Source organism: Stegostoma tigrinum, chromosome 29 (genome assembly GCF_030684315.1).
Source record: "Stegostoma tigrinum isolate sSteTig4 chromosome 29, sSteTig4.hap1, whole genome shotgun sequence".
In the NCBI taxonomy this organism is placed as follows: domain Eukaryota; kingdom Metazoa; phylum Chordata; class Chondrichthyes; order Orectolobiformes; family Stegostomatidae; genus Stegostoma; species Stegostoma tigrinum.
This window is the reverse complement of record NC_081382.1, coordinates 2,393,274-2,420,344: the sequence shown is the minus strand read 5'-3', so window position 1 is coordinate 2,420,344 and position 27,071 is coordinate 2,393,274. Positions and strand designations below refer to the sequence as shown.

Sequence of the window (27,071 nt, the reverse complement as noted above, 5' to 3'; positions counted from 1 at the left end):
CACTCTGACACTGTGTTTAATTTCATTCATGTTCCTGGTTTCCACAGACTTTGCACAAAGGCACTCCCAGCAGAGGTACAGCTCCCGAGATTACAGCAAGCCCAGCCAATACAATTGCATTTCTCCAAACTGTTCACAAGCTTCTTAAATATTTTGGTAACACAATAGAGGGTGAACAATCCCAGCTCGGTGTTGGCTTATTAGTTCGAGGTGAAGTTAGGACTACAAATTACCAAGAGACATTGATAGAGACAGAGCTGAGCAGCCAGCACCTGAGAAGTGCAGATATTTACAGTCATTGATCAATTGATAGATTAAATGGCCACAAAGTAGATGAGGACAAATGGATTTCAACAGTGGTAAGTGTGAGGTCATCAATTTTGGACCAAACCGAAAGTTGGTTGAAGTCTGTTAACCGAGTAAGAATTAGTACAATGGCAGATTCTGAGGTTTTCAGGTCCACCACATGGATCATTGAATGGACTGCATGGAAAATGATCAGAACAGCCAGTGGAATATTTCTAAGTCTGCAATAGAAAGGGTGAAAATTTTTGCTGTAGTTTTACCGAGCTGCAGAGAGTCTCCAGCTACAGTACTGATACCATGCCTCAGCAAAGATATAATGACTTCACAAGGAGTATGCTAGAAATTCATCAGAGTAGGTTCCAAATGTTAGATTACAAAGAGACATTTGATAATCGAGATGTTACCTAGGGAGAATATAAAGTAACAGTGGCAGCAGTAGGCCATTCAACCCTTCAAGTCTGTTCTGTCATTCAATGCGAACATGGCTGATCTAATATCTTGATGGGGTGAGGATGCTGAGCAAGAGGGAAGAGCAAGACCAGGCCATTCAGGAAGGAAGATAGAAAATTTTCTTCAAGCAAAAGGCAGGGGCTGATGGTATATTCTCTTAACAAAAGCATTGGATGTGAGCTTCTGTCATGTCCAATCACAAGCTGATAGATTTTGGATTATCTGAGTTATTTTGGCCGTTGATCTAAGCCTGGTGACCAGCAATAATGGACAGATGGAATATGATTTCATTGCCTGATAGAACAGGATAAAGGAGCTGAACAGCTTCCCTTTCTCCCTATGCCCTGAAACTCATTCCCAAGAACTCCTGAGTTTTTTTTTTATATAAGTACTTGCTGAATATCCTTCTACCACGCATTCAGGCTGACCAGACCCAGAATAATTTGCTGGATGAAGTTCATCTCATACTCTGCTCCCTTTTGACAATCACTTTCAGTCCATCTCTCCTTCTGGAACCAGCTGCTTCTTACCTGTTCCACCAAAATGCGGCATGATTTTTAACAACTCTACATGACGAGGTGCATACATTATTCCTTAGAAAGCCACATAAATCTTTAAATGTTACATTTATCATACTCTCGACTCAAACTGCTGTCACCTAGTTCTGACTGCGGTAGAACAGGTTATCAAATCCAAATTGTCTACTCAATGATCCGGGGGAACTGTTCTGCTTCTTCTGCCAGTAAACAAGTCCCACTGTCAGAGAGACCACCACGGCCAGGACGATGATCACTGAGGCAACAATACCAGCAGTCTGATGACTGGAACCTGCAATTGACAAAATATCATCACCCGCAGCATTAACACCATCCGTCCTCCCAGTGTAGAAACAGCTTTCCTCTGTATCCCTGGATGTTGTGGACAGGGTCTAGGGAGGTTTAAACATAGAACAGAATACATAACAGGCTGTTAGGCTCACCATGTCTGCGCCAACCATGACGCCAATCTAAACTAAACTCATCTGCCTGCACGCGGTCCATATTCCTCTATTCCCTGCCTGTACATATGTCTGTTTAAATGCCTCTTAAATATCTGCTTCTACCACCTCTCCTGACAGTGTGTTCCAGGCAGCTACCACCCTCTGTGTAAAAACACGTCCTTGCACATTTCCCGTATACTTTCCCCTTCTCACCTGAAACCTACGCCCCGCGGTATTTGACATTCCCGCCCTGGGAGAAAACCTCTGCATCGAACTCTATGCACTCGCTGCTTTGGGAATGAGGTGTGATGCTCCTGTTAGTTTTCAGTCTTCTGACTAACACCCACAATATGCATGCACTGATGAAGAATAGTGCAGGGTCATTGGGTCTTACCCCAGATCGCTCCATCTGTTTGTATTCCATGGCAGTTCACTCCACGATTATACATAATGTCGTCAATAGCAACATATCCAACCTCTGCCTTGTTTGATTTCACAGCTCCGAAACCGATCTAGAACAGGGACACAGTCCATCAGTCCCAGACAACACGCACTCAGTGAGCAAGTAGCCTTGTGTTCAAGAGCACAGCAAACAAACGACAGGGTTATTATCATGTCAGTCACTGAACATCTATAACACAGACACACTGGCCTCAACCCAGAACTGCAATAAATAATGAATGGTGACAATTGATTATAGTATGAGGGAGCGCCGCACTGTCGGAGGGTCAGTGCTGAGGGAGTGGGTACTGTTGGAGGGTCAGGGCTGAGGGAGCGCCGCACTGTTGGAGGGTCAGGGCTGAGGGAGCGCCGCACTGTCGGAGGGTCAGGGCTGAGGGAGCGGGCACTGTCGGAGGGTCAACGCTGAGGGAGCGGGCACTGACGGAGGGTCAGTGCTGAGGGAGCGCCGCACTGTCGGAGGGTCAGTGCTGAGGGAGCGGGTACTGTTGGAGGATCAGTGCTGAGGGAGCGGGCACTGTCGGAGGGTCAGTGCTGAGGGAGTGGGTACTGTCGGAGGGTCAGTGCTGAGGGAGCGCCGCACTGTCGGAGGGTCAGTGCTGAGGGAGTGGGCACTGTCGGAGGGTCAGTGCTGAGGGAGCGGGCACTGTCGGAGGGTCAGCGCTGAGGGAGCGCCGCACTGTCGGAGGGTCAGTGCTGAGAGAGCAGGCACTGTCGGAGGGTCAGTGCTGAGGGAGTGGGCACTGTCGGAGGGTCAGTGCTGAGGGAGCGGGCACTGTCGGAGGGTCAGCGCTGAGGGAGCGCCGCACTGTCGGAGGGTCAGTGCTGAGGGAGCGGGCACTGTCGGAGGGTCAGCGCTGAGGGAGCGCCGCACTGTCGGAGGGTCAGTGCTGAGGGAGCGGGCACTGTCGGAGGGTCAGTGCTGAGGGAGCGGGCACTGTCGGAGGTTCAGTGCTGAGGGAGAGCCCCACTGTCGGAGGGTCAGTGCTGAGGGAGCGCTGCACTGTCGGAGGGTCAGTGCTGAGGGAGCGCCGCACTGTCAGAGGGTCAGTGCTGAGGGAGTGGGCACTGTCGGAGGGTCAGTGCTGAGGGAGTGGGCACTGTCGGAGGGTCAGCGCTGAGGGAGCGGGCACTGTCAGAGGGTCAGCACTGAGGGAGCGGGCACTGTCAGAGGGTCAGTGCTGAGGGAGCGCCGCAGTGTCGGAGGGTCAGTGCTGTGGGAGCGGGCACTGTCGGAGGTTCAGTGCTGAGGGAGTGGGCACTGTCGGAGGGTCAGTACTGAGGGAGCGGGGACTGTCGGAAGTTCAGTGCTGAGGGAGAGCCCCACTGTCGGAGGGTCAGTGCTGAGGGAGCGCTGCACTGTCGGAGGGTCAGTGCTGTGGGAGCGGGCACTGTCGGAGGTTCAGTGCTGAGGGAGTGGGCACTGTCGGAGGGTCAGTGCTGAGGGAGCGCCGCACTGTCGGAGGGTCAGTGCTGAGGGAGTGGGCACTGTCGGAGGGTCAGTGCTGAGGGAGCCGGCACTGTCAGAGGGTCAGCACTGAGGGAGCGCCGCACTGTCAGAGGGTCAGTGCTGAGGGAGTGGGCACTGTCAGAGGGTCAGTGCTGAGGGAGTGGGCACTGTCGGAGGGTCAGTGCTGAGGGAGTGGGCACTGTCGGAGGGTCAGTGCTGAGGGAGCGGGCACTGTCAGAGGGTCAGCACTGAGGGAGCGGGCACTGTCAGAGGGTTAGTGCTGAGGGAGTGCCGCAATGTCGGAGGGTCAGTACTGAGGGAGCGGGGACTGTCGGAAGTTCAGTGCTGAGGGAGAGCCCGACTGTCGGAGGGTCAGTGCTGAGGGAGCGCTGCACTGTCGGAGGGTCAGTGCTGTGGGAGCGGGCACTGTCGGAGGTTCAGTGCTGAGGGAGCACTGCACTGTCGGAGGGTCAGTGCTGAGGGAGTGTGCACTGTCGGAGGGTCAGTGCTGAGGGAGCGCCGCACTGTCGGAGGGTCAGTGCTGAGGGAGTGGGCACTGTCGGTGGGTCAGTGCTGAGGGAGCCAGCACTGTCAGAGGGTCAGCACTGAGGGAGCGGGGACTGTCGGAGGGTCAGTGCTGAGGGAGTGGGCACTGTCGGAGGGTCAGTACTGAGGGAGTGGGCACTGTCGGAGGTTCAGTGCTGAGGGAGAGCCCCACTGCCGGAGGGTCAATGCTGAGGGAGCACTGCACTGTCGGAGGGTCAGTGCTGAGGGAGCGGGGACTGTCGGAGGATCAGTGCTGAGGGAGCGCCGCACTGTCGTAGGGTCAGTGCTGAGGGAGTGGGCACTGTCGGAGGGTCAGTGCTGAGGGAGCGCCGCACTGTCGGAGGGTCAATGCTGAGGTAGTGCCCCATTGTCGGAGGGTCAGTGCTGAGGGAGCGGGCACTGTCGGAGGGTCAGTACTGAGGAGGTGCCAGACAGGGATATTGTTGCACACAATGATTTTTACTAGGGTTGAGTCCCACACATACACACTGATGACTCTCACTGGGGTACAGTCCCACACACACTGACTGTCACTGGGGTACAGTCCCACGCAAACACTGACTCTCACTGGGGTACAGTCTCACACGCATTGACTCACAATGGAAGCTCTCATTTCGTGGTCACTTTTCTATTGTGGTGAAGTGCCTGTGACGCTGATGGAGGGATATCAGGGGAAGCTTTTGTGAATCAGATGCTGTTGTTTTCACCATCCATCTTCTTCGTGTTTGACACTGACATTCCTGATATTTCTTGGCTCGCAGGCCGAAAGTCTATTTTGTAATGAGCCAAGGTCACATGACACCAGGTTACAGTCCAACAGGTTTATTTGAAAACGCAAGCTTTTGGAACCCCACTCCTTCTTCAGGTGTTCGTGAGAGAGGTGGAATCAGACACGGAATTTATAAGTAAAAGATCGAAGGTCACACCACTGAGGAGGATGTATTAAACAAGCCTAAGATACTGTTAAATCTTTAATCAGTTAGAACTCTCACTCTCTCCCCTCCCTCCACACGTAAACTGACTCCAGACCAGAACATAAACAGATTCTAAGCAAGGTCTCACACCTGACATGCATTGTCTGACCTAAAATGTCACCTCGTCTTTAGTGATTAAAAGCTTTAGTTCTCTCAGGACAGTGACTTGAAAGGAATTCAGGGATTCACATAAGCAAATTAATCAATTTAAAATCTTCTAACTTTTTAACGAATTAACAGCATTGTAGGTTTGTTTAATACATCCTCCTCAGTGGTGTGACCCTTCGATCGTTTACTTTTAAATTCTGTGTCTAATTCCACCTCTCTCACTTACACCGAAAGAAGGAGCGAGGTCCCAAAAGCTTGTGTTTTCAAATAAACCTGTTGGACTATAACCTGGATAATAAAATGTGAGGCTGGATGAACACAGCAGGCCAAGCAGCATCTCAGGAGCACAAAAGCTGACGTTTCGGGCCTAGACCCTTATCGGACTATAATCTGGTGGTGTGTGATTTCTGACCTTGTCCACTCCAGTCCAACGCCAGCACCTCCACATCATAATGAGCAGAGTTTGGGAAATCTCTCCGTGACAGGTAAAAATGTGAAGTGGGACCCACCTGGAAGACTGTGGAGCTCTCCATGGTGATGTTAATAGGCCACCACTCCTTACTCTGAGTGCCTTTGGCCTCCCAGATCACAGACTCCTGATCCATTTGGTATCGGAACACCTTCAGGACTCCATGCACTGTAACAAACAGAATTGGTTAGTCTGTGACCTGTCAGCACTGAACGAATCACCTTCCCTCAGCAGAAATCATTAAAATCCGGGGAAGGACACCTCCTGACCTGACCCATAATCTTCAGCCACATCTGCTGTTCTCCTAACTCCACTCTGAGAAAAGCATCGCTTTTCCCACTCACTGACCCCAAACAAGATTGCAAATGCAAATACATCAATCTGAAAACCATCGCTTCCTCTGTCCCAGCAATCTCAGCACATCAGAAGTTAAATCTAAGCATGAACTGTAACCCACACACATACCCTCACTCTGACTGCTTCCCTCTCTCAGTCTGACATGCTTTGCTTTGAACTCGCTGCACTCCCTTTTCTCAGGTCCAACGCTGTCTTCAAACACATGCTCACAGGGACTGTTGCTGTCTGACCTGTTGTTAGTGGAGACTGGACACTACCTGTCCAGATGTTGCTCAGCACGTTCTGGACAGTGACCCCCAACACCGAGCACCAACTGTTGCTGACATCATCTTTCCCCACTTCTGGACCCCCCCATTGGTCAGACAGCATGCTACGACTGGCTTCCAATAGTAGAAGGCATGATGGGACAAATGGACATTTTTTGAGTTCTATGGTTACCCACTACCATGTGGTTTTTGTTATTACCTTCTCTTGATCCGAATCCAAACATTTCTTCACTTGGCTTCCCTGTTACCCCTTTCCTCACCTTTATCCGCTCCAACTCCAATTTACTTAACTTCTTACCTCCATTTCCAGGATTGGGACTTTGACCAAGATTCCTGATAAGCCACTGACTCCCACAACTACCTCAACTACAGCCCCTCGCTCCCTGCTGCCTGTAAGGATTCCATTCCCTCTGCCAGTTTCCTCACCTCTCCTGGTTTTCTGATGACACAACCTCCCAAGCCTGCCCTCCCCAACACATCCAATTTTTATCTCAATCATCACCATGACTGTTATGACCCTCAATCATGTCCATTCCTACTTCCCGTAAGCCTTCACTTTCCCCTGCCCCTCCGAGTTTGATTCAAATTCCAGATGTCACACCCCCTGGGTATTCAATAGATTGATGCTCTTTCCCTACCTCCAGCACAATGTACCACCACCAGGCCCATCACCATCCCCACCTGTGGTCCATTCCCTCCACAACAGCCTCCTCACCCAGTACACCTTTTCCCTTTCCATTGCACTTTTCCATGCCTGAGGTTTGCACCTTCCTTCCTCCGCCTCTCCTCCCGACACTCCCTCCAGGTCAAGCGGTGATTAACTCCCACTCCTGAACTGTGCTGTTCTGTACTATACTGGCGATGGGGTCTCCTGTACCATCTAGGGAGCCCAGATGCCTGCCAGGCCACTGCATGACTTCAGCTCCCAGTAGTCTATCAGTTGAACTTATGACCCCACCTTGCTGTGACCTCTAACCTCTCTGTCATCAGCTTGCTGCACCATTCCAGTCAGGATTGACATGCCTGAGGAACTGCACCTCACATCCAATCCAATACTTTGCAGTCTCCAGACCTAACGTTCAACTCAACAATGTCATATCACCATCTCAGACGCATTCTCTTTCCCATTTTTTTGAATGTTTTGGCTTCTCTTGTGTTAAGTTCTTTATTTTTGCTTTTGAATGACAACCATTCATTCTCCTGCCCTTTGTACCTGCTTATAAAATGAGCATTCCAAACTTTTCCTCCCACAATAACACCCTCTTTGGTCATCACCAATGTTATTTAATCTGTCTTGCCCTCCATACAATCACTGACGTCCCTATTTCTTCTTGTTTACACCCCAAACCGCCCACCCCACCACTCCTCATTCCTCTTGATTAACATAATCACATTCCAACTTTTCAGCAAAGGTCATTAACCTGAAACATTAACGCTGCTTTTCTCTGCCAGACGTCAGTGGAAAGGTTCAGAAATCTGAAGCACAAGGGACTTAGGACTCCGAGGTCAGATTCTCTTAAGGTTAGCACACAAGATCAGTTGGCAGGTTTATTTTTTCATAGAATCCTTACAGTGTGAAACAGGTCATTCAGCCCAACAAATCCACAACAACTCTGTGAGAAGCATCACACCCAGACTCAACCCCTTATCTTATCCCTGCATTTCCCACAGCTAATCCATACAACCTAAACATCCCCAGGCACGGCAGCCAATTTAGCATGGCCAATCCACCCTAACCTGCACACTTTTGGACTGTGGGAGGAAACCGGAACACCCAGAGGAAGCCCACGCAGACACAGGGAGAATGTCCAAACTCCACACAGACAGTCGCCTGAGGGTGGAATCAAACCCAGGACCCTGGCACTGTGAGGCAGCAGTGCTAACCACTGAGCTACCGTGCCGAGCTTGTCATTCAAAAGTTAGGAAGGCACATCTGCAATGTTAGCATTCATTTTAAGAAGGCAAGAATACAAGAGCAGAGATGTATTGCTTAGGCTATCTCAGGGTCTGGTCAGACCACATTTGGAATATTGTCACAAAGATAGTAGGAACTGCCGATGCTTGAGAATATGAGATAATACGGTTTGAAGCTGGATGAACACAGCGGGCCAAGCAGCATCAGAGGAACAGGAAAGCTTGACATTTCGGGTCGGGGCCTTTCTTCAGAAAATGAAGTGTTATCTTTGGAATATTGTGAGTGGTTTGGGGCTTGATATGGGAAGGATGTGCTGGCTTTGGAGGGAATCCAGAGAAGGTTCACAAGTATGAGCCAGGGCATGCAGGGCTCACATATGAGGAGTGATTGAGCATACTGTGTCTGTACTTGATGGAGTTTAGAAGGATGATGGAGGATTTGGATTACAGAACACTGAGGCTTCGGCACAACCTCAGAGTGAAAGGATGACCTTTTATACAGTCACAGAGTCATGCAGCACAGAAACAGACCCTTCTGACCAAGTAGTCTATGCCAATCATGTTCCCAAACTAAACCAATCCTACCTGTCTGCATTTGGCCCATATCCCTGCAAACCTTTCCTACTCCTGTACTTATCCAAAAGTGTTTTAAATGTTGTACTGTACCTACATCCACCAGTTCCTCTGGCAGTTCATTCCTTACATTAACAACTCTCTGTGTAAAAAAATTGTCCCCTAATATCATTTTCAAATCTTTATCCTCACGCCTGAAAAATATGCCCCTAGTTTTGAACACCCCCATTCTAGGAAAAAGACCCTTACTATAGTCACCTTATCGATGTCCCTCCTGATTTTATAAACCCCTCAACTTCCTACGCTCCAGTACAAAAAATGTTCCAGCCTATCTTTATACCACGAAGCCTCCATTCACTTGCTGGTAAATCTTTTCTGAACTCTTTCCAGTTGAATAACATCCGTCCTTTAACAGGGTGACCAGAACTGCACACAGTACTCGAGAATCGACCTCACCTAGGTCCTCAATGTGATGTCCCAAATTGGGGAGGGGGGGGGGGTGTGAATCTATGGAACTCATTGCCACAGAAGCCTGGGGAGGCCAAGTCATTGAGTTTCTTTAAAACAGACGTAGTAAGGTTCTCAGCCATGATCAATTGGCAGAGCAGACTCGATCGGCCAAACGGCCTAACGCTGCTCCTATGGCCTTATGGTCCTGCTGAGTGTCTCTGTTTATACTCCTTTAATAACAATTCTTTGAATGCTTTGGTTATTAAATGGTACAAGCATCTCAAGTATAAAAAAAACTATGGCTTAACTGCCAGCCATTGCTCCCCTTGACCTTCCAGCTAGATGTGGGTGAGGGTTTGATAGGTGATGTTAGAGGAGTCTCGATGAGTTGTAAAGGTTAATGGGGAAAGGAAATTGCAGAAGCTGGGCAGTGAGTCAGCCAGCGTCTTTGCAGAGAGAATGGTGGCGATAACATTTCGGGCTTTCCAGTATCTCTGAATTTTAGTGAGGTTTGTGCTGTCACATTGAGGTCCTGTCACAAAGGCATTACAGAGCGTGCTCACTGAGCTGTTCGGAGATATTGGTGCTGTAATAGAACGAGAGGCAGGAGCCCTTTGTCGGAGGGAAATGTTCGCTCAGAAGCCACGCAACATCATCGATTCGTAGTGCCTCGAAGTCCACAAACATGTAATGACCTAGAAAGGAAAGAAGACTTGCATTTAGAAAGCAAATTACACATTTTCAACATGTTATAAAATACCTTTCAGATATACTTCACTGGATCTACTCATCTAGCAACAAAGTGTGACTGTCTAGTAACTTGTCTACGATATCTTCCTTAATATCATTAGAAAACCATGGGGTCACGGCTGCATGTTACCTAAACATCATCACCTCTAACCAGGCAGCACTGTCCCAGTGGGACACAGGCCTGAGAGATGGGATGATACTCAAAAATACCTGCATGAGGATCTCAAAATCTGATGCCTGACTCTGAGGTGAGAGAGTAACAAAGGCAGATCCAGTAACACAAACAAGGGAATTTACAGCCTCACCTGATGTTGAGAGCTGGTTAAATCACAGTCTGTTTACTCACTGACACTGAGAGCCGGTTAAATCACAGTCTGCCTGTTCAGTGACACTGAGAGCTCAGTTAAATCACAGTCTGTCTACTTACTGAAACTGAGAGCTGGTTAAGTCACAGTCTGTCTACTCACTGACACTGAGAGCCGGTTAAATCATAGTCTGCCTGTTCACTGAGAGCTGGGGCACAGGGCTAGCCCTGACTTTAACTTCGAGCATTGTCTAAGTCAACGTTGAAATGCATCAACTTTGGATCAATGATCAAATGTTTTAAACCAATTACGGCCCCACACAGACAGACACAGATGTTAACACAATATCGTGGGCAGAGGTTACACCCTCAGTGATCATGGCACTGTATTCTTCCTGGGTGATCTGTGCTGTCAGGCCATACTGATGTGGAGATGACCAATTCATTGATTCTGTTATCATTGCTCAGAGAGGCAGTCTCTCATGTCCTGGAAGGACCTGGTCTGTCATTCCCACCCACCTTGTGGGTCCTTCTTTGTGTTGTCCACCTCAGGGCCCTTGAAAGAGCTGGGCGTCTGCCCGTTGCTCCAGTCCCAGTCCATGGAGTCTAGTTTGGGGTTCAGCACATTTTTCCAGCTGCACAGGTCCCGCTCAAAGTCACAAGCTCCTTAGGAAAGAAAAACAGAACAATTCAGCAACATGGCCTTCGGTAACTATCTGGGATTCCAGGTCTACCTAGGCCCAACTCAGGCCCTTACCCAGGCTCCACCTCCCCTGGCCGAGCGTAGTCCAGACCAGTCTGGCGCAGTGTCTTTGAGACTGACCCAACTCTACCAGCCCAAGCTCAGCTCGGCTCCTCTTTGTGCCCAATATTGACAGTGGACTCTGCCCACGATGGAGACAATGACGTGTTTGGAATGTTAGGAGCAGGTGAATGTTCAGTGTTGCCCACCCTGATACACCATTGCATGATGCCCCACCAATGGGTGAAAGTGGCACCCTCCACCATGTCCCCCTCCCCACCGACAATCCAGGAGACCCTGACCATTTCCCACCCTCTACAGAGTCAACGTGACCCTACTCACATCCTGACTAGCTGGGTTCTTTAGCCTGTTGGTCCCTTCTGGGGTCTCAGCATCAGTCCCCAGCAGGGGAGAGAGTGTAACAGATCAGATGGCCTGAATGTGTGAATGTACTGTCATCAATGAAAGGGACGGCTCACAGGGAACCCCACACTGTGCCAGGAAACTGGGGGATATGTACTCAGATTCTGATGGTTCTGTTCCTTCGTCAGGCCCTGAGTTACACACTGTCTGTCTGTGAGTCACTGTATGGCTGGGAGAAGCTGCTGGTGATCACTGCTTGGAGTGGAGTCACTTCTGGGGTCACTGTGAGTCGCTCTGGGATCACTGTAGGGCTCACTGCAGGGGTCACTTGGTGGTCACTGAGGTCACTGTGAGACACCTAATCACTCTCGGCGTCACTGTGGTGATCACTTTGGGGGTACTGAGGTCACTGTGGGGTCACTCACCAATTTCGGGACATTCTGTGTGATCCAGCTTGACATCATCGATGGCAATGTGTGACACAGGTGCTCCTCCTCCAATCGCCTCAAACATCAACTGCAGAAACAGACACCATCAGTTACACCTAGTCACCACCCCCCCCAAGAAAGCCCCCTGACAGACCACCCACACACCCCCCCCCTCCCCCGGCTGACACCCTTGAGACCCCCTGACAGACTCTTCTCAGACACATCCACCAAAAGACACCTCCCCCACCAACAGATCCCCACTGCCCCTGAGAGACCCTCCCAACAGACCAAAGATGGGAAGACAGCAATGATCAGGCTGCCCCTGTCTGTGGACCCAGTCAGATCACTTCATAACATACTGCACAGGCCCATCAGCTGGCTGATCTTGAGAGAGTGACAAGCGAAAGTCTTGTAAGATCGATGATCAGTGGGTCCATTGTGAAGTGTAAGACAGCACTGGGCTGGTCAGGCACAGGACATTACCTTCCAAGTGTGTGCTGTTTGAATCGTGACGCTGCCCAAGTTCCACATCTGGTCCTGGCCTGTATTCATGCTCCATTTCTTCAGCTTTCTCTGTGTCTCTTCCTCCACATAAACATTCAGAGTTCCTAGAAGAAGGCAAAAGTGTTGAGGCATTGATGACCATAGCCAGTACTACACAGCCAGGGCAATGTGTCTGATACAGAGATTCATTAACAACTCAAAAATGGCTCAGTGTCAGACTTGGAAACAGAATCTCCTGAAATCAAATCTCACCGGGAACTGAGATAACATGGTGTAGAGCTGGATGAACACAGCAGGCCAGGCAGCATCAGAGGAGCAGGAAAGCTGATGTTTTGGGTCTAGACCCTTCTTCAGAAAAATGATCCTTCTGAAGAAGGGTCTAGACCCGAAATGTCAGCTTTCCTGCTCCTCTGATGCTGCCTGGCCTATTGTGTTCATCCAACTCCACACTGTGTTATCTCAGACTCCAGCATTGGCAGTTCCGACTCTTTCTCACCAGAACTGATCTCTGCTTCAACAGCATAGAGGATTTCCTAATCTGTATCTAACCCCGTGCTGTCCCTGCCCTGGGAGTGTTTGATGGGGAGACAGTGTAGAGGAAGATTTACTCTGTATCTAACCCCATGCTGTCCCTGTCCTGGGGCGGTTTGATGGCGGGACAGTGTAGAGGGAGCTTTACTCTGTACCTAACCCTGTGCTGTCCCTGTCCTGGGGGGGGGGGGGTTTGATGGGATAGAGTGGAGGGAGTTTTACTCTGTATCTAACCCCATGCTGTACCTGTCCTGGGGCGGTTTGATGGCGGGACAGTGTAGAGGGAGCTTTACTCTGTACCTAACCCTGTGCTGTCCCTGTCCTGGGGGGGGGGGGGGGGGGGGGGGGGGGGTTTGATGGGATAGAGTAGAGGGAGTTTTACTCTGTATCTAACCCCATGCTGTACCTGTCCTGGGAGTGTTTGATGGGGAGAGAGTGTAGAGGGAGCTTTACTCTGCATCTAACCCCGTGCTGTCCCTGTCCTGGGGGGGTTTGATGGAGGGACAGTATAGAGGGAGCTTTACTCTGTATCTAACCCTTTGCTATCCCTGTCCTGGGGGGGGGGTGGGTTTGATGGGATAGAGTACAGGGAGATTTACTCTGAGTGTAATCCTATGCAAACAATTAAACACATTAGTATGAGAACATGACACAGAGTTCAAATACAAGGGGTCACAGTTGCAAGTGAAGTGGCAGAAGGATTAGAGGCTGGACGAGGAACAACGTGTATTACACAGAGGGTTGTGGGTGTCTGGAATGCACTGCCTGAGTTGGTGGTGGAGGCAGAGACCCTAAACTCTGTTAAAAAGTACCTATATCTGCACCCTCAGTGCTGTAAGCTACAGGGTTATGGGCCGTGTGCAGGAAGATGGAATTAGACAGGGAATCTGGGTGTCTTTGGGTCAGCGTGGACCAAATGGACTCCTTCTGTATCATTTTGATGGTCCAATTGGAAATTAGAGCAGGAGGAGGCCATTCAGCCCATCAGGTTCCATCATTTAGTACAATCACAGTCAACCCTGGGTTCCAGCTCAACTTTCTAGCCCGCTCTGTGTATCTCTGAATTCCTTGCAGTCAGGGCCTTACTGGCAGCTTGTTAGACCAGCTGATATCTTCCTGAATTCTTCGTACAAACACAAGCAGCTCCCTTTCAATGATGGAACAGACTGCTTATGCATTTAAAGACTTTTAATTCAAATGCCTACTTTTTTTTATATAGTGGATTGCTACAGCCCAGAGCTGACTGCAGATTTTAATTCAGTGAGTGTCTGGCAGAGCTGGGGGAAGACAATGAATGTCAGACCCATACAGAACCAGGGAAAGTTCAAACAGAAAGATGAAAAGGGTGCAGGTCACAGGGCAGATTTTCTGAGGAGAGGCAGTCTAAGACAGATTTGATCTCTGGCCCTCCTTCTGAAAAAGCTCTGCATTTCTGAGGGGAGATTCTGCTCAGAAATGCAGAGCTGCATTTCCATTCTGACAGCTTTCATGATATCGACCAGTCAGAGAAAGGCAAACCGTGGCTCCTTTTCACAGCAGTCAGTTCCCATATTCGTAAATGTCATGGTCCTGACAGCTACTTTCCCAATGACTGTCAAAGAGTAAGTCCATCAGCAAAGTATAGGCACCCTTGTGACTCAGGAAGCCCAGCTGGGCTTTGGCATTGTGAGTCTACACACAGACTGCAGTGGTTCAAGGAGGCAGCTCACCACCATCTTCTCAAGGACAATGTGGGATGGGTAATAAGTGCTGGTCCAGCCAGCAACAGCCATGTCCCATGACTGAATGAGAAACAAGAAATGGCAAACATCACCCAGGTCTGGTCCTAACAACTTACATCCTTCAAAAAATAATATTGTGTCTTTCTATTCTTATGACCAAAGTGAGCTGTTGAGATAGGAGACTGACCCATTGAAATTTGAATACTGCAATATAAAGATGGCTTCCTGCCCACATGCCCGTTCTCCTTATAGCTCACTCCCACCCCTTCACTCCTACATCCATTGTCCCAGAGTGTGACCCACTGTCCCAGAGTGTGACCCACTGTCCCAGAGTGTGACCCACTGTCCCAGAGTGTAATAGGAGAATGAGTCATGGTCACAGAATCATAAAGACCTATACTATGGGAAAAGGCCCTAAAGGTCCATCACATCCATACCAGTCAAAAACAGCCACCTAACTCCACCCATCCCACTCCCACACAGAGCTGCATTAACTCAAAAATAGCTCAGGGCTAGACTTGGAAACAGAATCTCCATCTTACCAGGAGTTGATCTCTGTTTCAACAGTGTACAGGATTTCCTAATCTGTATCTAACCCTGTGCTGTCCCTGTCCTGGGAATCCCACCCCCTTACTCCCTCCCTCACTCCCACCCCCTCACTTCCACACCCTCATTCCGATGCTGTGAACATTTTAGCTGCGCTCTCATCCTGTTTGTTTAGGTGAGTGTGAAGAAAATTGAATCTTTGATGATCACAATTATTACAAAGTTTCATAAGCAACGCTTAATACTGGTTAACAACTGTCAGACATTCCAAATACTTGTTTATTGATCTAATTAGAGCCCCCAAGTCAACTTAGACTGCGTCTGTTCTGTGAGAATCCTGCTGAGATCCACAGCACTGGAGACTGAGGATTGAGAAGGATTCAAGATGGTGATTGGTATCTCTGACAGTGGGAAGGAAGTCAGCGCCTCAGGTCGCTCTCACTGTGAAGCTGTTACCTGGATGGTCGCCATTCATCTGGAACCAGAACTGGAAGCAGCCACTGGCTTCCATTGGTTCCTGAACCGGTGAAACCAGCAGTGCGTGGCTGCTCTGAAGAATCTCAGCGCTGGTGTCGGCCAGCATGAAGTGCCCTGAAAACAACAGAAATAACAAACCGTCTGAATTAACGGACAGAACACACTCCACCTACCCCACTGTCCCAGAGTGTGACCCACTGTCCCAGAGTGTGACCCACTGTCCCAGAGTGTGACCCCACTGTCCCAGAGTGTGACCCACTGTCCCAGAGTGTGACCCCACTGTCCCAGAGCGTGACCCCACTGTCCCAGAGTGTGACCCACTGTCCCAGAGTGTGACCCCACTGTCCCAGAGTGTGACCCACTGTCCCAGAGTGTGACCCCACTGTCCTAGAGTGTACCCCACTGTCCCAGAGTGTGACCCCACTGTCCCAGAGCGTGACCCACTGTCCCAGAGCGCGACCCACTGTCCCAGAGCGCGACCCACTGTCCCAGAGTATGACCCCACTGTCCCAGAGTGTGACCCCACTGTCCCAGAGTGTACCCCACTGTCCCAGAGTGTGACCCCACTGTCCCAGAGTGTGACCCACTGTCCCAGAGTGTGACCCACTGTCCCAGAGTGTACCCCACTGTCCCAGAGTGTGACCCACTGTCCCAGAGTGTACCCCACTGTCCCAGAGTGTACCCCACTGTCCCAGAGTGTGACCCATTGTCCCAGAGTGTGACCCACTGTCCCAGAGTGTGACCCATTGTCCCAGAGTGTACCCCACTGTCCCAGAGTGCGACCCACTGTCCCAGAGTGTGACCCACTGTCCCAGAGTGCGACCCACTGTCCCAGAGTGTACCCCACTGTCCCAGAGTGTGACCCACTGTCCCAGAGTGTGACCCACTGTCCCAGAGTGTAACCCACTGTCCCAGAGTGTGACCCACTGTCCCAGAGTGTGACCCACTGTCCCAGAGTGTGACCCACTGTCCCAAAGAGTGTAATAGGAGAATGAGTCATAGTCACAGAATCATAAAGACCTACAATATGGGAAAAGGCCCTAAAGGTCCATCACATCCATACCAGTCATAAACAGCCACCTAACTCCACCCATCCCATTTCCCAGCACTCGGCCCATAGTCTAACATAACTCAACATCTCAAGAGAACATATAAATACTTCTGAAATGTTATGAGGGTTTCTGTCAACACCACCCTTACAGACAGTGAGTTCCAGATTCCCACCATCCCTCTTCTGCCCCTTACTTTAAATTTTTCCACCCTGGTCACTGTTCCCTGCCCAGGGCAAAAAGTTTCTTCCTGTCTACCCTGTCCATGCCCTCATCATTTTATACATCTCAGTCATGACCCCTCTCAATCTCCTCTGCTCACAGGAAGACAACCCCAGTCTGTCCAATCTCTCTTCATAACTGAAATTCTCCAGCCCAGGCAACATCCTGGTAAATCTCCCCTGCATCTGTCCCTCTCCCATCCTCTGCAGACCCAGTCTAGCAGCAATGTCCTTTAAGACACGCCCAGCTCGATCAGTAGTATTGCTGCTGAGCCACTCTTGGTAGTGGACATTGAAATGCCCCACCCAGAGTACATTCTGTGCCCTTGCCATCCTCAGTGATTCCTTTAAGTGTTGTTCAAAGTGGACGAATACTGATCCATCAGCTGAGGGAGCAAAGTACACAGTAATCAGCAGGAGGTTTCCTTGCATGTTTAACCTGAAGATATGAGACTGCTCTCTGACGGCCTCTAAAGAACTTTCAATGAAAGTTCTCCGTACCTTGTTGTTTCTTACGTCCACCTAAATTGATTCTATATTGTAAAGTTGAGAACTAAGGTAATCTATAAAGACATTACAAATGTCCTTTTTCATTAACAATGCTGCCCCACCACTTTTTGCCAACTCCCTCACCTTCGTGTTTGTTCTTGGTCCCAGAATCACAGCTTTGTGATGGCTGTCAGGTTGTGGAGATGACAGTTTTATTGGAGCTGACAATTCATTTGTTCGATTATTCAGACCCAGAGTCCTTAACTGAGGTCCTTTCTGTTGTTCTTGTAAACTCTGGCCCTCTTTACTATCACTGTCCCTTCCTGACAACCTCATAGCAGCATTACCATCATTGCCAGCTTGATCATTTGTCACTTCTCTTAAATATACCCAGCCTTCCCCTACAGATTTTATTCCCCCTATATAGCTGAGAGCTCGTCTATTCTCTGGCTATAATTCACTGGAACACCAGTCACAGTACAATTTAGGCGCAAACTGTCCCAATGCTTTCAACTTCCTCAGGTGTAAGTCAGAAGTCATATGACATCAGGTTATAGTCCAACAGGTTTATTTGAAGACACAAACTTTTGAAGCGCTGCTCCTTCATCAAGTGACTATAACCTGCTGTCATGTGACTTCTGACTTTGTCCACCCCAGTCCAACCCTGGCTCCTCCACATCAAAGCTTCCCCAGGACTGATGCTGGTTCCTCACGGTTCTGAGCCAACTCCTCCTGGACCAGACACATTCATCTCTCAAACCGGATCTGATCACAACCTATTCTCTGTGTTCAGCCTGCCTGTGAGGACCAGTTCCTGCTCCTGAGAATCTAACTACCCCTGCCTTAAAATTACACTGCTCCCACTATAGATCATGACAGGTTACATGTGGCTCAGGTCATAACCTACAAAGGGAGGTTATGCTGCTGAAGTGAGTACCCAACTCCTCATGCTGACGTTCCAGATCCTCCTTTATGATGACTATGTGCCTGGTACCAGTAGAGAATATTGACTGCATCTTCCCTGTCCCACTGCAGCTCTGAGCAGATATGCCACCCCCCAGCACAAGGCAAGCAGCACAGCTGGTGCCTCTCCTTGCAGCAGACAGTGCCTCTTGCTCTCAGATGCCCAACTACTAGAGTATACCAGCAAGCATCCCCTACTCCCTACAATTGTCTTCCAGTACAATGGGACCCTGGTATACTCACTGACACACCCCTGCAGTTACAGCATCATGGCTGTCTCAGCGTAGTTTTAAACCAGGGGGCCCCTTCATGTTAGACGCATGTGAAACCAGGTTCGGCTGAGGCTGACTGATAATGGGAACTGCAGATGCTGGAGAATCCAAGATAATAAAATCTGCGGCTGGATGAACACAGCAGGCCCAGCAGCATCTCAGGAGCACAAAACCTGACGTTTCGGGCCTAGACCCTTCATCAGAGAGGGGGATGGGGTGAGGGTTCTGGAATAAATAGGGAGAGAGGGGGAGGTGGACCAAAGATGGAGAGAAAAGAAGAGAGGTGGAGAGAGAGTATAGGTGGGGAGGTAGGGAGGGGATAGGTCAGTCCAGGGAAGACGGACAGGTCCTTGACTCTCCATCTTCGGTCCGCCTCCCCCTCTCTCCCTATTTATTCCAGAACCCTCACCCCAACCCCCTCTCTGATGAAGGGTCTAGGCCCGAAACGTCAGCTTTTGTGCTCCTGAGATGCTGCTGGGCCTGCTGTGTTCATCCAGCCTCACATTTCATTATCTCGGCTGAGGCTGAGCTGGGCTGTGGGAGGTGCTCTCACCCTCAGTGGTCTCTGTTGTGTGATCAGTGACTGGCCGATTGGACATATTGGCAATGAGGCGGTTCCAGCTCAGCATTCCTGGCGATGTGTATTGGCAGCTGTCAGCCTCGAAGGAGCACAATCCCTGAGTGTCACACTCTCCTCCCACCACACTCACATCATCAATGGCAATGTCTCCAATCCCAGCTCCAAGGGAAGCTTCAAAAATCAGCTGCAAACAAATAGAGATTTATCATCAGCTCCAGAGTTCATTGCATGTGAAAGGACACATTGACAATCCACATAAGTGGTGCCTACAAGCGAGACTGACAGAGAAAATCATTCAGCAGCTCAGCAATGATGCATCGCATCAATACAGCGCTCCCTCAGTACAGACCCTCCGACAGTGCGGCGCTCCCTCAGCACTGACCCTCTGACAGTGCCCGCTCCCTCAGCACTGACCCTCCGACAGTGCCCGCTCCCTCAGCACTGACCCTCCCACAGTGCGGCGCTCCCTCAGCACTGACCCTCCCACAGTGCGGCGCTCCCTCAGCACTGACCCTCCCACAGTGCGGCGCTCCCTCAGCACTGACCCTCCCACAGTACCCACTCCCTCAGCACTGACCCTCCCACAGTACCCACTCCCTCAGCACTGACCCTCCGACAGTGCAGTGATCCCGCAGCACTCCCTCAGCACTGACCCTCCGACAGTGCAGTGATCCAACAGCACTGACAGTCCAACTGTGCGGCGCTCCCTCAGCACTGACCCTCCCACAGTGCGGCGCTCCCTCAGCACTGACCGTCCGACAGTGCAGCGCTCCCTCAGCACTGACCCTCCGACAGTGCGGCGCTCCCTCAGCACTGACCCTCCCACAGTACGGTGCTCCCTCAGCACTGACCCTCCGACAGTACCCACTCCCTCAGCACTGACCCTCACACAGTACGGCGCTCTCTCATCACTGACCCTCCCACAGTGCAGTGATCCCGCAGCACTGACCCTCCGACAGTGCGGCGCTCCCTCAGCACTGACCCTCCGACAGTGCGGCGCTCCCTCAGCACTGACCCTCCCACAGTGCAGTGATCCCGCAGCACTGACCCCCCGACAGTGCGGCGCTCCCTCAGCACTGACCCTCCGACAGTGCGGCGCTCCCTCAGCACTGACCCTCCCACAGTGCGGCGCTCCCGCAGCACTGACAGTCCAACTGTGCAGCGTTCCCTCAGCACTGACCCTGTGACAGTGCGGCGCTCCCTCAGCACTGACCCTCCGACAGTGCAGCGCTCCCTCAGCACTGACCCTCCGACAGTGTGGGACTCCCTCAGCACTGACCCTCCGACAGTGTGGCAGTCCCTCAGCACTGACCCTCCGACAGTGCAGCGCTCCCTCAGCACTGACCCTCCCACAGTGCGGCGCTCCCTCAGCACTGACCCTCCCACAGTGCAGTGATCCCGCAGCACTGACAGTCCAACTGTGCAGCGTTCCCTCAGCACTGACCCTCCGACAGTGCGGCGCTCCCTCAGCACTGACCCTCCGACAGTGCGGCGCTCCCTCAGCACTGACCCTCCGACAGTGCGGTGCTCCCTTGCAATGACCATCCGACAGTGCGGCCCTCCCACAGCACTGACCCTCCAACAGGGCAGCGCTCCTTCAGTACTGACCCTGTGACAGTGTCCACTCCCTCAGCACTCACCCTCGGACACTGGCTGACACTCACTGAGGGTGCCATTACCTGGAAGTGCTTGTTCTGGGGTGGGATGGTATGAAATGCCCATCTCCATTGATTCCCATTTGTTCCTGTCCTTGTCCACAGGAGTTCCTCAGGCCGACCTTCCTGCTGCACTTTGAGACTCAATGTTCCTGCAGAGAGGGTACAGTGTGTAATTCCACATCCTGTTGGACAGCCTCATACTGCAGGTGATTGTTCCACACGCTGGAGGCAGCTTCCCCTGTTGTGTTGGCCCTTAGTGAGGGGTGACTGGGCAGCAGAAAGCAGATTGTTACAGTGACAATGGCTCTAAGTACCGGTGGACTGTTGGGTCAAGTCACCTCTTTTGAAGGACGGCCAGTTTTCACTCTGGACCTCCCACTCCCATAGGATTGGGGTCATTGCCATGACTGGTACCGGCACAATGCATTGGCACTGCCAACCTCTGCATTATTAACTGTCTGCAGGGACAGGTCAGGGTCACCACAGTCAGGGTCACAATGGGGTAATGTGGGTCAATAATTAAATGAAAACAGAACAAGTTTCTAGTTTGCCAAAATAATGAACACGGGACTTTAGGAGACAGGTGGTTCTGCTTTTAATGGTCTGTTTAAATTTGCTGTCAAGAGAATACCTCCCGCAATGGGTTGGTTTGAAGAGGGGTGTGTACCCGGGTTGGCCTGGAGACTAAGACTCAGGTCAATAGTGAAGGGTAAGATTTAATTCTTCGAAACAAAGGAGAGACCAGATGTATATTTTATGCAAAAACTCAGAAACCCTCAGGGGTCATCAGACCCAGAATTCCAGGGAGAAAGACCCCCATCGAGTGCAGTCATGCTGAGGGATCGGTCTGTTTTTGCATTAAACACCAAGTGGGGAGGCCAGAGGACTCTTCGTGGAAAGTAGGATTCCAAACATTTGAAGCCAGGGATTGTTATGAGAGGAAGTCCATCCAGTTATGATTTGCACTGCAGAACGACACTCCTACTGAGGCTATGGGGTAATGATTAAACAGAGCATGTGGTTTACTGTTCTGCTAATTCTACTGATATTGATTTTAAGCAGGGTGTTACAGTAAAAGACCTGGTCATTAAAATCTTGCTGAATAATTATTTAATGCCATGACAGGACTATTCATAACTGCTTTGAAATGTTATCGGTCACACTGAGGTCAGACACACAGCCAATTGAGCTGTCAATGAAAATCTGTCCCAGTCTGATTTCAGCTGCAGGACCCTCAGCAACAGAATCAAAACAGGGGATCCCAACTTTGGAATGGAGATAACCAGGAGATTCAAACAGCACCGAGGAGTTACAGGGCAAAATACGTAATGAGAGGCTAAACACCCCCGAAAAGCCATGCAATGCCAACTTAGAATTTTCCATGACAAATGGAGGTCTGAGAGGATTTTGGGGGAACAGAGTCAGTGTGTGTGTGGGACCGTACCCCAGTGAGAGTCAGTGTCAGTGTGGGACTGTACCACAGTGAGAGTCAGTGTATGCGTGGGATTGTACCCTAGTGAGAGTCAGTGTGTGTGTGGGACTGTACCCCAGTGAGAGTCAGTGTATGCGTGGGATTGTACCCTAGTTAGAGTCAGTGTATGTGTGGGACTGTACCCCAGTGAGAGTCAGTGTGTGTGTGGGACTGTACCCCAGTGAGAGTCAGTGTATGCGTGGGATTGTACCCTAGTGAGAGTCAGTGTGTGAGGAAGTGTTCCCTGATTGTATTTTGAGAATGAATTCTGTCTGATTGACTTTGTACACTCACCAATACTCGGTCCGTACATGTGATACCAGAAGGAAAAGCACTGATTGGCTGAAGTGGCTGTCTGGAGGATCGTTGAGAGTCTGGCTGTGTGATTCGGAAGTGATGCTGACAAATTATGAATAAACAAATAATACCCTGGAAGCAGAATAATGCCTTGTTAGTGGTGAATGGTGTGTTCTGTGTTCACAGCTTTACTTTTCATACTGTCTCAAAGTGCATTGTCACTAACAGGTTGCCCATCAAGTCTGACAGCAATGCTGTCTTGGACACATTCCTTCCTTGTTGAGTCAATGTTCTGAAATGCTTGACCTAAACCTATTGTTGGAGCACAGTTATCCGCAAAAATCAGAGGGATTCAAGTCAAAGGCCCACCAACACTCTCTTATGTCAAATGGTCCATAATCCCAGGACACAGGAGCAGAAGTAGGCCGCTGAGGCCATGAGTCCACTCTGCCATTCAATGAGATCACAGTTGATCTGATATTCCTCAACTCCACTTTCTTACCATTTCCCAATAAGCCTCAAATCCCTTACCAATTAAAGAAAAGCTGTCTACTTCAGCTTGAACAACACAGTGGTAAAGAATTCACTACCATCAAAGAAAAATTAATCCACCTCATCATCAGGTATGCCTGGTGCTGCTCCTAGCATGCTCTCCTGCACTCTCCATTGAATCAGGGTTGATCCCCTGGCTTGATAGTAATGGTTCAGTGGGGGAATATGCCGGGCCATGAGGTTACAGATTGTGCTCAAGTACAATTCTGCTGCTGTTGATGGTCCACAGCGCCTCATGGATGCCCAGCATTAAGTTGCTAGATCTGTGCGAGGTCTGTCCCATTTAGCACAGTGATAGTGCCATACAACACGATGGAGGTTGTTCTCAATGTGAAGGTGGGACTTTGCAACAGTCACCCTTACTGATACTGTCATGGACAGGTGTATCTGCAGCTGGCAGATTGGTAAGGATGAGGTCAAGTATGTTTTTCCCTCTTGTTGGTCTCCTTACTATCTGCCGCAGACCCGTCTAGCTATGTCCTTTAGGACCTGACCAGCTCAATCAGTAGTACTGCTGCCGAACCCCCATGCAGAGTACATTTTGTGCCCTTGTCATCCTCAGTGCTTCCTCTAAGTGTGGTTTAACATGGAGGAGTACTGATTCACCAGCTAAGAGAGGACAGTAGGTGGTAATCAGCAGGAGGTTTTCTTGCCCATGTTTAACCTGAAGCCACAAGACTTCATGGGGTCCGGAGTCAATGTTGAGAATTCCCAGAATTACATCTTCCCGACTGTATACCACTCTGTGCCACCACCTCTGCTGGGTCTGTCCTGCCGGCGGGACAGGACATATCCAGAGATGGTGATAGTGGTGTCTGGTACATTGTCTGTAAGGGATGATTCTGAGAGTATGACTACGTCAGGCTGTTGCTTGACTAGTCTGTGAGGCAGCTCTCCCAATTTTGGTACTAACCCCCAGACGTTAGTGAGGAGGACTTTGCAGGTCGACAGGGCTGTTTCTGCTGTTGTCTTTTCCAGTGCCTAGGTCAATGCCAGGTGATCTGTCCAGTTTCATTTCTTTGAGTCTTTGTAGTGATTGGTACATCCGAGTGGCTTGCTCAGCCATTTCAGAGGGCAATTGAGAGTCAACCACATTGCTGTTGGTCTGGAGTCACATGTAGGCCAGACCAGGTAAGTGTGGCAGATTTCTTTCCCTGAAGGGCATTAGTGAACCAACAACTGACAGTGGTTTCATGGTTAGTTATAAAATATCTTCATTGAATTCAAATTCCACATCGGCACTCAATCCCAGGTCCCCCGAACATTGCCTGGCCCTCCAGATTGTTGGACCAGTGACAATACTACTTGACCATCACACACCCACCAGCCCACTTGGTCCCTTTAGCTCTGTCCTGAGGTTTGAACTGATGACCCATCCTGTTTACCTTTGCCATTGAGAGTATGATCATACATCGGAGCGTATTTCAGCAGCTCACTGCCATTATCTCGAATCCATTGGAGAATGTCTGTTGCGTTTTGTTTCCATTCACAGAAATCCACCTCAAAATTACAAGAGATAGCTGTAAACAAACAAACCAAGTTAGAGCCAGCTTCTTGGAATTATTCTTCCACATGCAGGAGTGCTGTATGTCTCAACCATCAGCTAATCAGTAAATAGATATACAAATCAGTAAGATGGTAGCTGATCTGTTTGTAACCTCACATCCACATTCCTGCCTCTGCCTGATAACTGTTCACAGAATTATTACGGTACTTAAGGAGGCTATTCAGCCCATCATGGCTGCACCAGCTCTATTTCCTAGTGCTAATCTCCTACCTCTTTGATATCTCTGTACACCATTTCTATCTAAACAATCATCCATTGTCCCTCACAGTGGCTCAGTGGTTAGCACTGCTGCCTCACTGCACCAGGAACCCAGGCCTGAATTCACCCTCGGGTGACCATTTCTGTGGGCTTTGCACATTCTCCCCATGTCTGTGTTTCGCTTCCTCCCATCATCCAAAGATGTGCAGGTTTGTGTGGATTAGCCACAGGAAATACGGAGTTACAGGGATGGGGTATGTCTGGGTCGGATGCTCTTCAGTGAGTGGTGTGGACTGATGGGCCAAATGGCCTGCTTCCACACTGTAGGAATTCTATGAAATGTCTCACATTCAACCTGCCTCCACCACATTTCCAGGCAGTGTAATCCACACCTTCACTATTGACTGGGTGGAAAAGTTTTTATTGACATCATCTTTGCTTTGTTTGTAGGTCATTTTAAATCTATGCCCCTCTTGTTCTTGTTTCAGGAACAGTTTCTCCCTGACTACTCTATCCAGCCTACTCAGCTTTCTCTTCTCCAGGGAGAACAGCCCCATCATCTTCAATCCATCCACACACCTGAAACTTCTCATTCCTGGAACTATTCTTGTGACATGCTTCAGTTACCAACAGGGTTGGGGGGGTGGTAAAAGAGATGGGTGCAATTACTGAGGGGGTGGATACTGTTACTGAGGCGTGGAGAGTCCCAGACGGATCTCCCAGAGTGCCATCACATTGGAACTCAAAGACAGAACAACTCTCAGGCAGTGGATGTGACCTCCAGAGCACGGGATAAATACTGTGTCAGGAGCCTCTGTCTGCCTGAGGCAAGAAGCTCCACCCTATCTGTCCGCACTGCCTTCTTACCTTGGGGTGATTTACAGGAATCTTTAGTAGCTACTTTAGCTTTAAAGATGCAGTGAACTTTGTACAAATGAATTCATTTCCCCTTCTCCAACTCAGCATGTTGAAAGCCCACTTGCTGCTTTGAGGTTTGCCCTGTGCTGACAGTCACACTCTGCAGAATTGCTCCCATCAACTCACTGCCAACCCTCTCTATCTGCAAGTTAAACATCCTCCTCCCTCACCCCCATTCCAGGGACAGAGACTGAGAGTCAGGCAGGGCTGTGTGACCGTTGCTAGCACAGGTTTCTCGAGGGGAGGTGGGGAGGGGAAGGGGCTGATAGCTGCCAATGTCCCTGTCTGTGAACAACCAGGAGCCAAATGCAATTTAGAAGCAGAACTCACCCAGGAGACTTTGTGGGAGCACGATCAGTGAGATAATCCCAGCGAGGAACATTTGGCAGGTTCTTCCCTGGGCAATGACTTCAGTGTGGAGCAGAGCAGCAAAATGCAACAGACTTCAATAAAGCCTGCACTTTAAACCCTTCCTATCAACAACTCCCTAACACTGTTATTTCTCAATCATTCTCAGTTGGGTTTATGAGGACTCAACAGAACTTTAACCAGGAATTGCTCTGGCTCCTCGTAACCCTTTGTAGACCAGGGCTCCCTTTAGACTCTCCTGGGTAGGGAAGGTCATTTCGCAGATACCACCCCATACCTGGCTCCCCCTCAGGCAAAGCAGAATCGCATCACAGAGCCTCACACTGACTGAGGTGAAGCAGGGTGGAGTTTCACTCACTTTGGTGACTAGTCTTTAATTCAGAGAGCAGAGTTTTTAAAATCCCTGCTCCTGATCATCAGCAGGGGTAGGGCATCTGAACAAAGACAGACTTCCATCTTGATGTCACCTCTCTCATCCTCAGGACAGCCCACCGGACTTTACAACCAGTAAAGTAAGTTTTGAAATACAGTGAGGTCTAACCAGTTGTGAAATGGAAGCTGCACCAGCTAACCCAGCGAGGGGCCAGAATCAGGGATGGGATAATCTGTTCTTCTGATTGTGATCAAGGGCGGGAACGGAGAGGTACCCATGTTTTCACTGAGCCTTCCAGAAACCTTTGCTGAGCCCTGCCTGATGGAAACAAAGTGACAATGTAGGATTTAGGTAGAGGACAGGCAAACGTGATCTGAACCTTCTCCCCACTGTGTGAATTCAACACAACTCCAGTGAAACAGTTAGA

The 27,071-nt window shown here is 49.9% G+C and overlaps 1 protein-coding gene across 3 annotated transcripts; it reads right to left on the bottom strand.

Moving 5' to 3' along the window:
• mamdc4 (MAM domain containing 4) lies at positions 1–26,393 on the bottom strand. 3 transcript variants are annotated; one of them, XM_048558804.2, is made up of 13 exons: positions 26,233–26,392; positions 24,605–24,739; positions 22,665–22,799; positions 20,921–21,048; positions 19,215–19,425; positions 15,647–15,781; positions 12,372–12,496; positions 11,886–11,976; positions 10,875–11,021; positions 9,865–9,996; positions 5,782–5,909; positions 2,130–2,247; positions 1–527 (listed from the first exon to the last, which is right to left on the bottom strand). In XM_048558804.2, the coding sequence occupies exons 1-13, from the start codon at positions 26,282–26,284 to the stop codon at positions 499–501; spliced, it is 1,566 nt and encodes a 521-aa protein (XP_048414761.2). In that variant the 5' UTR covers positions 26,285–26,392; the 3' UTR covers positions 1–498. The 3 variants fall into 3 exon arrangements, with proteins under 3 accessions (XP_048414761.2, XP_048414759.2, XP_048414760.2); XM_048558802.2 differs by having other exon boundaries at positions 1–1,584; positions 26,233–26,391; XM_048558803.2 differs by lacking the exon at positions 1–527 and adding an exon at positions 1,576–1,684 and having other exon boundaries at positions 26,233–26,393.
• Positions 26,394–27,071: the final 678 nt, after the last annotated feature.

What these genes read in the sequence shown, in the direction of transcription:
- mamdc4 (XM_048558802.2), bottom strand. Translation starts at nt 26,284, where the DNA reads ATGTTCCTCGCTGGGATTATCTCACTGATCGTGCTCCCACAAAGTCTC. An exon ending in CACAAAGAAGGACCCACAAG is followed by an intron (nt 9,997 to 10,874) that starts GTGGGTGGGAAT and finishes TTTCCTTTCTAG; the next exon opens with GTCATTACATGTTTGTGGAC. An exon ending in AGAGCTCCACAGTCTTCCAG is followed by an intron (nt 2,248 to 5,781) that starts GTGGGTCCCACT and finishes TCCCTGTTCTAG; the next exon opens with ATCGGTTTCGGAGCTGTGAA.